The 10,878-nt window shown below is 38.1% G+C and overlaps 1 protein-coding gene across 1 annotated transcript in view; it reads left to right on the top strand.

Annotated features, from left to right (window-relative positions):
* Positions 1-1,819: 1,819 nt before the first annotated feature.
* LOC137639698 (putative CENPB DNA-binding domain-containing protein 1) overlaps positions 1,820-10,878 on the top strand; it is a 22,041-nt gene continuing 12,982 nt past the window's right edge. The window contains exon 1 of the mRNA XM_068371947.1: positions 1,820-1,898. Coding sequence (XP_068228048.1) covers positions 1,820-1,898 — 79 coding nt within the window. The remainder of the gene's footprint in view (positions 1,899-10,878) is intronic.

The following is a 10,878-nucleotide window of genomic DNA, read 5'->3' as shown; positions in this document are numbered from 1 at the left end:
CACTTGTGGGAATTCGAATGGTCCTTGCTGGCGGGGTCTTTAGTTTGAAAAAGGTGGCGCAATGACCACCAGGAATAACAGCCCCCCATTTTAGCAGAGATTTTGTATTAAAACAGGACAAGAACTCTGCAAGCAAGGTCTGAAGCCACTAGCATTAATGGCTCCTCCCTCAGTGAGTCTCACCCCGAAAATGAATTAATTTCTAAGCTGCAACTAGGGTCATAATTTTACTTTATTTTGATAATATATTAACTTTAACTGCCACATAGAAGTAAGCATGCTGGCTGTGAGGCAACAACAAAAAAGTAAACAAAATGCAGTAATAGTTAAAGTTAAGTGACCTAGTGAAGTGAAAGGCATGGAAATGGAAGCAAATGGACAAATCATATGCAAAAAGCTAAAATAAATACATAAAGATACATTAAAAGCATTTAATGATGCAAAGATGGCTCCTCAAGTTTATCTACCTGGGGAGACACCAAGACCAATTAAAATTTTTTCATACAACCTAGATTAACCTACTGACTATGGCTACGTTATGGACATGGCACTGTGCATTTGGCACTAATGCTGGGATAACACATCTCTCTCATCTGAGTTCTTTAGGCGCTTGACCTTCCAGTTGTAGTTCTGGAGGTCTATGCCCCACCTCATGAGCCCTTTATTCCTATTACGTAGCTCAGTCAAGTAGGTTAGAGGGATATGGTCCATTAGGAATATCCGTGGGAACTCGTGGTTAGCATGATAGGCACTGGCACACCTAGTTGTCACAGCTTCGTGGCAGCGCGTGGAACGATCGATCATTGTTAGTCGAAAACAATTTTCGCGCTTACTCTAGGTCAGGGAACCTACAGACTCCACCAACACAGGGAAAGGAATACTTATTCCAGCCTCATCCGAGTAGGCAGGTGCCCTGTAGTTTTCCAGCCTCTCGTCCAAATGTTGAAATCTGATGAGCTCTGTCTGGCTCCTTGGGGTCTCTGGGCTGATGGGTGGTTCCCATTTTGCCTCTTCTGAGACCTCTGGCCTGGTGGTTGAGGTAGCCCTATCGCCAGTGGTAGTGACTAGCACAGCTTCATCCAAATGGACTTCTAGAGTACGAGGCTCATCAGACTCATTGCTGGAAAGGGGAGACTCTTGAGCCTCCTCCCTTAGCCAAGGTACCTCCCCAAGGCCAATGTTACCTAGCCAGTCGTCTTCCACTGCAGGTCGCATCCTCACAGTTTTGGGCTCCGGCTTGGCAGCCTTCATGCACCTGAGGGGCACTCGCTGTACTACCTTATTGGGCTCTTGACCCAAGTGCAAGTTGTAGCCCTTATGTCTGAGATCACTCACTGCCACTAGTCTGCACTTCCTATAGAGCTGGGGCTTGGTTATCTGGAACTCCACTGTATGGAATACTTTGGCGACTCCTTCAAGGCACTGGACCTCCCTGCAGTTGTCCTGCTGGACTTTGGCACCATTAGGTTGAAGTAGCAAGTTCTTGAGCTGGGCTAATCTATTTCCCGCTTCTTTAATTTATAGGCTTTCGCTCTTTCTCTCACATACCGCATCCTTTTTTGCTCCGTTCTTCTCTGGGCATTGCTTCATCCGTGAGTTCTCGCACATGCCTTCGCAATGCCTCTCCCTCATAGCCTTGTCGTTCTGCCAAATCCACAAATCCACTGATTTCAGCAGCAGTCATTTTGCTAATTTCTTTTGGAGACAGCGACCAGATCAAACTCAACAGCTCAAGGTACAATGTTGACCGTGCTAGAAATTTCACGGATGGGAAAGACGCTCTAGCCTACGCAAGAGTCTCACGGAAGAAAGGATAAAGATGAAGCTGGGCAAAATTCACCATGGCTGTAAGAAATACCTCTCAGGAAAGACCTATCATAATATAGTAAGCCTCGCAAGTAACTGAACAGGAGCGTAACTTGAAAAACAGGGAGCACGCCAATGGGTGGGTGCGTAGGCTGTCTGGTTGCAATGCGTCCAAAACAAGTAACGATAAACATAACAATTGTGCTAGACAATGAAAAATGGAATCACAACTTTGGGTTTCCCTTTATGCTAGACAAAATAAAATGGAATCACAACTATGGGTGCCCCTCTATGAGGGTCATACAAAAAACATGGAGTCACAACTATGGGTGACCCTCTATGCTAGACAAAATAAAATGGAATCACAACTATGGGTGAACCTCCATGCTAGTCATAAAAAAGACATGGAGTCACAACTATAGGTGAACCTCTATGCTAGTCATAGAAAAAAATGGAATCATAACTATTGATGAACCTTTATGCTAGTCATAAGAAAAATGGAATCACAACTATGGGTGAACGTTTATGCTAGGCATAAAAAAATGAAACCACAACTATGAGTGAACCTCTATGCTAGCCATAAGAAAAATTGAATCACAATTGTGGGTAATCCTCTATGCTAGCCATAAATAAAAATGGCATCACAACTATGGGTGAACCTTTATGCTAGTCATAAAAAACATGGAGTCAACTATGGGTGACCCTCTATGCTACACAAAATAAAATGGAATCACAACTATGGGTGACCCTCTACGCTTGTCAAAAGAAAAATGGAATCACAACTATAGGTGAACCTCTAGGCTAGTCATAAAAAAATGGAATCACAACTATGGGTGAACATTTATGCTAGTCATAAGAAAAATGGAATCACAACTATGGGTGAACCTTAATGCTAGTCGTAAGAAAAATTAAATCACAACTATGGGTGAACCTTTATGCTAGGCATAAAATATGAGTTTTGAAGTAAATGGAAACCGTTGTAGAGAGAAGAAATATTGAGGATAATGACAAGGTATGGTTATATAATGGGTTGGTTAGAGTAATTAAAACTCTTTATGATGGAAGTGAAATATTTGTTATTGTATGAATGCAGGGAGTGACTGTTTTTCATGTCAAATATAGAAGTGGTAGAGAGCATGAACCCCTTTTAACACCTCAATTTTTAAAATAAAACATATCTCTCAGTTAAATTTTCCTAAAATTCATTTGGTATTCTTTTATCAATCTTTCGTTTCTTTTTATTCTAGATAACCTAGAATAATATTTGACCCATGTCTTCCAGCTCTAAAATGTTTAGAATTTGATTCATGTCAACCTAAAATTAATTTAACATTCTTTTATCAATCTCTGGTATCTTTTTATTCTAGATAACCTACAATAAAATTCTATCGCTGTCATTCAGCTCTAAAATGTTTAGAATTTGATCCATATCAACCAGCTCTGGGACTAGGAGGCCTAAGGGTTACATATATCATTTCTTTGTCATCTCGTTTCTTCAATGTCTCGTACCTGTTCATTAAGTAAAAATCAGTGCTTAGCTACTTGGGAACTTCGCGCAATTAATGTGTTAGATTATTAGGAACTGAACAAAATTCAGTTATAATTATAGCATTTCTCTCTCGTCCATTTAATAAATGTAATATCTGAATACTGAGAAACAAATATATAAGATTTTCTTCATTGAACAAAAATAGTATCAGCAAGAAGTGACTTTGTCAAAACATTAATAATTTTCACATATATACAAAATCTGCATACGACAGTTTTATATTATGAGAAATAACGGAAAACTATGATTAGAAGCTATTTCGTAACCAGCAATGAAAGAACCTTTATAACGTATTCATGCATTACAAAATGCTTCTAATCTTGGTCTGCAAAATAAGTCAGAAAATCTTTCTTAGCTTGATATTAAGGAATTGTAAATCCTTTCCATTGTTATCTCAGATTATGTTTTTCTTGTGAACTGCATTTAGCAGAGCAATCAAGTTGATTAAAGGGGAAATGCCAGCGAGTAAGAAGATTAGTGGTAAGATTTGCTTGTTATCAAAACAGAATAATGTGCAATACCCCCCACCCCCCCCCCCCCCCCCCCCCACCTCAAAAAAGTGTCAGCAGATATTTTGCATACAGCTATCGTAAAATATTGGTAATATTATCCACACTGCAAAAATTAAAAGATTCAAATCGTTGCTAAAATTAGCGAAATTCTTCACTATACTTAAAAGGAACGTGCCGGTATATAAAGTTATTTTCCAATAAAATCTGAGGTCTTTGTGAGCCGTTATATCAAGAGGAACGTCAAAAACTAAGTTAAAAGATTAAAGCCAACATTAGTAAGATAATTATCGAATGAAATAAAACATCCAGGTAAAAATGGGGGGGATGATGTATGTGCAATTTATCTACATATAGTTACATGAGAATCACAGCAAAGGCCTAAACAATAAGATATGGGTCTTTACAAATTCAAAGGATTATCTATTACATGGATTTTTAGGAATTTAAATATTATTTAGTTAGGGAATATCAGAATCATAGACAGTAGACTACGAAAATATGTGAATCACCGTTTATGTCTTCGCAATACGCTAATATTACTACATAAGGGAAGGATATTACCTGTATATTAATATGGAATGCCACAAAAGCGTTTCATTGAGGGTACGTAAAGTTAGTAATATCTTATTATATAAAAAAAATAAATGGTGACCACCACGTCACAGAGCTTCAAATTAATTAATCAAACCCAAAGACAATTATTTCGTGCATCAACAGAATGAGACAGCCAGTTGAAGGTGAATGAAGAATCACATAATTGAAAAATAGAAACTCGGAAAGCATTAGTCATTTGACAGTTCTCTCAAGGATGTAGATCCGTCCAGGAATTGCATTCATCTGGAACAGTGAAGGAGCAATCGAGCTTATTGATTAGCAAATCCAATAAGAGAAAGACCTTCTTCCCTGCAGACAGAATTCGCTAAATGCGAGGGTTGCGATGCTCCGCAAATTCCGATACAGATCTGGAACTTCATCCAGTAAACAAGGATTATTATAACTTCATTATTTTCTTCTTATATTACTTATATTTGTCATAATATTACAAAGTTTTCTAAAATAAAAAAAAAATAAAAAATGTTTTTTTACGAAAGTAGTTTCAAAAGATTTTCGCATAATTTTGTCAATTTAATATAGCATTTTATATATATATATATATATATATATATATATATATATATATATATATATATATATAAAATATATATATATATATATATATATATATATATATGTCGATTCATAAGCCCATAATGTTGCAATCTAATTTTATAACAGGTAAAACTCCTGCAAAATCTTGCTGTAATTTGAAACTGTTGTGAACTATTAGTTACCAGACTAATAAAAGTATATATTTGAAAACATAATCATGACGCCATACACACTTTACTGTATTAACTATTGAAATAATAAGCATTTTTATCGCTATTCTAACTTGACTATCACGACACTATCTATCATTTGGCAAAGTAGGTGAACGACAATAAGTAAACTTATCATTTAAATGAATTCTACCCAGTGACGTCATTCGAAAACTTGAGTACAACGAATCGAAGGAATTCTTCCAGAAAGAATATGGCGATAAATTTATCAATACGAATATTGAAAGATCGTTAGCTTGAATTCTTCAACATTGGATCCCGATAATAACGGTAAACATTTAATGTCTGTTGTCCACTAAAGGTGAGCGCTCTCTCTCTCTCTCTCTCTCTCTCTCTCTCTCTCTCTCTCTCTCTCTCTCTCTCTCTCTCTCTCTCTCTCTCTCTCTCTCTCTCTCTCTAAAATGAATAAATAATTTCATTCTTGTACACATCTGTGATCATTTCTAGTCTCGGTTCCAGAAAGCTTTAGAATATTCTTCGATAACTCTTAGAACATTGCTTTCTTTAAAAAGAGGATTCCAGCGTAATTTCCTGTTTTCTTCTCATTTTCTGTTTTCTATTAATGCAGAGATTAGATAAATATCTTTATTTTTCTTTTCCCTATTGTCTTATTTTAAAAGAATTATAGAGATTATGGTTTAATAACCTCAAATTATTTTCATCTTGAATATTCTCCTTAACGGACTTTCGTTACAATTTTTAGATCTGTGATAATCTATCAAAATAAAAATTATGTCCTTATGCAAAAGCATTGGGCAACAAAGAGCAAAAATGCAGCAATATTTAAGTATTCAGAGTAAAGCTATCGTCTATAAAGGATGATTGTGACACTTGTAGTCAATAAGAAGTTTACTTGTGTTTTACAAAACGAGAAATTCTCCTCTTTGTCAGTTTAGCCATGAAATCTCCAGTCAACTCGGCTGATCTCTAAACATGAATTTTTACTGAAATATTTTCTTTCCATATCAATGTACACAGAGAAAATAATACTTTGAGTTAATATGCGGTAAAATACGGGGCTAAGTAAACGAAAGAAGGTAATTTCCAAATAACTTTCTCATTACTCGTTTATGACAAAAGGCGAAAGAAAGGAGTAAAGCTTAACAACACGAATACAATTCAACAAAAACTGTCATCCATTATCATAGGAGTTGTAACGCTAGTCTTCATAAATGAATCTAATAATCTTCATAAACACGAACCATTAAAAAAGAATGTGCATGAAATAATCATATCTTTAAAGATCTCCCTCTACACTTCGGCAGAGAGAGAGAGAGAGAGAGAGAGAGAGAGAGAGAGAGAGAGAGAGAGAGAGAGAGAGAGAGAGAACACTAATCAAGGCAGTAAACATGTTCATATTTTCTTAGTATATTGCCAACCCTGACACTGAAGAAAAAAGTAGTTAACGCCTAAACAACTTTGTTACAAGTCTGACAAACTGCTTGCGGTTAGAGTTAGAAAACAAAAATTCCATTCCAATTGCATCAAAAATGAAATATTTTTTCAGTAGGTAACTTCCCTATATCTAAATCTATTTGACTTGGAGATACTACTCCATCAACGCAGCTCTTGATGAAAATCTATATTTGGAAACAAATTTTTATGATAAAACATTTAGAGATTAATTTGAGGAAATGGTACTTGAGGGCGCCAAGGCTGAAGGTGGACATGTAAACATAAAAATTGAAGATATCAACGTTATCCCTGCGTGTCGTAAGAGGCGACTAAAAGGGATGGGACGAGGGGGCTGGGAATACCCTCTCCTATATTATAATCATGTGAGACATCAACAAAGAGATGGAGCTGGGGGGAGAGTGACTGCTCCCCGCACTCTAGTTTTGGGGTGTTTGAATGTGCGTGGATGTTTTACGATAGAGAGTAAAAGATGTGAAATTGGAAGTATGTTTAGGAATAGAAGGATGGATGTATTGGCCTTGTGTGAGACGAAGATACCGGAAAAGGGGAAGTGATATTTGGTGAAATGTCTGGTAGAGTGTCTGGGATTGAAAGGGGAAGAGCGAGAGATGGTGTGGCTTTATTGCTGAGTGAATGGATGACAGGTAAAGTAGTGGAATGGAAGGAGATATCATCTAGGTTAATGTGGGTAAGGGTTAGGTTGGGTAGGGAATGTTGGGCGTTTGTCAGTGCGTATGGGCCAGGTAGTGAGAAAAGTGAAGAAGAGCGGAATGAGTTCTGGAATGAATTAACTAGGTGTGTAGAAGGACTGGGTAGAAGGAATCATGTAGTTGTCATAGGTGACTCGAATGCTAGAGTGGGCGCTGGAGAGGTAGAAGGTGTCATTGGGAAGTATGGCGTACCAGGTGAAAATGAGAGTGGTGAGAGACTGGTAGATATGTGTGTTAAGCAAGAGATGGTGATAAGTAATAGCTTTTTTAAAAAGAAAGATAAAAATAAGTATACATGGGTAAGAGTGGCAAATGGAAGAGTAGTAGAAAGGGCATTAATGGATTATGTATTGATAACTAAAAGAATGTTTGGAAGATTGAAAGACGTGCACGTGTTTAGGGGTATGGCTAACGGTATGTCTGATCATTTTTTGGTGGAAAGAAAATTAGTTGTAGCAAAAGAGTGGGGGAATAGAGTAGGGGGATGTAAAAGGGAGCTAGTGAGGGTTGAAGAGCTAATAAAACCGGGGGTAAAAAGTAAATATCAGGAAAGGTTGAAAATGACATATGACGAAGTGAAAGTAAGAGAAACTGGTAATTTAGAGGAGGAGTGGAAGTTAGTAAAAGAAAATTTTGTTGGGATTGCAAGTGATGTGTGTGGCAAGAAGGTTGTTGGAGGCAGCATGAGGAAGGGCAGTGAATGGTGGAATGAAGGAGTGAAGGTAAAAGTGGAAGAGAAAAAGAGGGCTTTTGAAGAATGGCTGCAGATTAATAGTATAGAGAAGTATGAAAAATATAGAGAGAAAAAGGTGGAAGTAAAGCGCAACGTACGTGAGGCAAAGAGGGCAGCTGACCTGAGGTGGGGTCAGGGATTAGGTCATTCATATGAAGAGAATAAGAAGAAGTTTTGGAAAGAAGTGAAGAGAGTAAGGAAGGCTGGCTCAAGAATTGAAGAGACAGTGAAATATGGAAATGGAAGGTTGTTAAAAGGAGAGGAGGAAAGGAAAACATGGGAGGAATATTTTGAAAGTTTACTGAATGTTGAGGATAATAGGGAGGCAGATATAATTGCTGTTGCAGGTGTTGAGGTGCCAGTGATGGGAGATGAGAATGAGAGAGAGATTACAATAGATGAAGTGAGGAGAGCACTAGATGGAACGAGAGTAGGAAAAGCGTCTGGTATGGATGGTGTGAGAGCTGACATGTTGAAGGAAGGGGGTGTGACTGTACTTGAATGGTTGGTGAGATTGTTTAATGTGTGTTTTGTGTTATCAATGGTACCAGTAGATTGGGTCTGTGCATGTATTGTACCACTATATAAGGGTAAGGGAGATGTGCATGAGTGTTGTAATTCAAGAGGTATTAGTTTGTTAAGCATAATTGGAAAAGTGTATGGTAGAGTAATGATTAATAGGATTAAGGATAAAACAGAGAATGCAATCTTAGAAATACAGGGTGGTTTTAGAAGAGGTAGGGGTTGTATGAATCAGATTTTTACAGTAAGGCAGATATGCGAGAAATATTTAGCAAAAGGTAAGGAGGTGTATGTTGCGTTTATGGATCTGGAGAAAGCGTATGATAGAGTTGATAGAGAAGCAATGTGGAATGTGATGAGGTTATATGGAGTTGGTGAAAGGTTGTTGCAAGCAGTGAAAAGTTTCTACAAAGGTAGTAAAGCATGTGTTAGGATAGGAAATGAAGTGAGTGATTGGTTTCCGGTGAGAGTGGGGCTGAGACAGGGATGTGTGATGTCACCGTGGTTGTTTAACTTGTATGTTGATGGAGTGGTGAGAGAGGTGAATGCTCGAGTGCTTGGACGAGGATTAAAACTGGTAGACGAGAATGACCATGAATGGGAGGTAAATCAGTTTTTGTTTGCGGATGATACTGTACTGGTTGCAGACACAGAAGAGAAGCTTGGCCGATTAGTGACTGAATTTGGAAGAGTGTGGGAGAGAAGGAAGTTGAGAGTTAATGTGGGTAAGAGTAAGGTTATGAGATGTACGAGAAGGGAAGGTGGTGCAAGGTTAAATGTCATGTTGAATGGAGAGTTACTTGAGGAGGTGGATCAGTTTAAGTACTTTGGGTCTGTTGTTGCAGCAAATGGTGGAGTGGAAGCAGATGTACGTCCGAGAGTGAATGAAGGTTGCAAAGTGTTGGGGGCAGTTAAGGGAGTAGTAAAAAATAGAGGGTTGGGCATGAATGTAAAGAGAGTTCTATATGAGAAAGTGATTGTACCAACTGTGATGTATGGATCGGAGTTGTGGGGAATGAAAGTGACGGAGAGACAGAAATTGAATGTGTTTGAGATGAAGTGTCTAAGGAGTATGGCTGGTGTATCTCGAGTAGATAGGGTTAAGAACGAAGTGGTGAGAGTGAGAACTGGTGTAAGAAATGAGTTAGCAGCCAGAGTGGATATGAATGTGTTGAGGTGGTTTGGCCATGTTGAGAGAATGGAAAATGGCTGTCTGCTAAAGATGGTGATGAATGCAAGAGTTGATGGGAGAAGTACAAGAGGAAGGCCAAGGTTTGGGTGGATGGATGGAGTGAAGAAAGTTCTGGGTGATAGGAGGATAGATGTGAGAGAGGCAAGAGAGCGTGCTAGAAATAGGAATGAATGGCGAGCGATTGTGACGCAGTTCCGGTAGGCCCTGATGCTGCCTCCGATGCCTTAGATGACCGCAGAGGTAGCAGCAGTAGGGGATTCAGCATTATGAAGCTTCATCTGTGGTGGATAATGTGGGAGGGTGGGCTGTGGCACCCTAGCAGTACCATCTGAACTCGGTTGAGTCCCTTGTTAGGCTGGAGGAACGTAGAGAGTAGAGGTACCCTTTTTGTTTTTGTTTCATTTGTTGATGTCGGCTACCCCCCAAAATTGGGGTAAGTGCCTTGGTATATGATGATGATCAACAGTGTAATGAAATTTATGACATTGCTATAAGTCTGTCGGTCTGTCTCAAATATAAGAAATTAAAAAGACTTTCAGATAAGAGGAACGTTTTCATCTGTAATTTATTTGCATAGGTGATATAAACATATCATAATTCTATGTTAGATGTATGATGAATTGGTCATACATTTTATTCACGTATTGAAGATCAAATGATAAATTGTATATTTTTTTTAGGAATTCCAATTATTCAATTACCAGAGCATTAATGAACTCCATAACAGTCTTCAAAATGTCAATATGCTTTATTTTTGTAGCTGTACTTGCTTTGCAGGTTCAGCTTTATGTACTCAGTTGCTTAAAAGTAATATAGAAGTATAAGTCTCCCCTGCTGATTCACTTTCTTTGCATGATTATGATTACTGACTTCAAGTACTACACAGGAGGAGGAAACTCAGAAATACTAGAAAACTCCATCGTGTCCTCCGTCTTCACGCTAAATTAATGAGATTTCGGAGTGAAGAGTAGCTCCTGAATAGACAACCAGGGGAGATGTGGATTCATGTCTGTTTCTGGTATCAACTGAATCTGATATAATCTTTGCCAGAGATTCTTT

Source organism: Palaemon carinicauda, chromosome 4 (genome assembly GCF_036898095.1).
Source record: "Palaemon carinicauda isolate YSFRI2023 chromosome 4, ASM3689809v2, whole genome shotgun sequence".
Taxonomy (NCBI): domain Eukaryota; kingdom Metazoa; phylum Arthropoda; class Malacostraca; order Decapoda; family Palaemonidae; genus Palaemon; species Palaemon carinicauda.
Note: the sequence above shows the minus strand (reverse complement) of the source record. Positions and strands in the feature narration are given on the sequence as shown.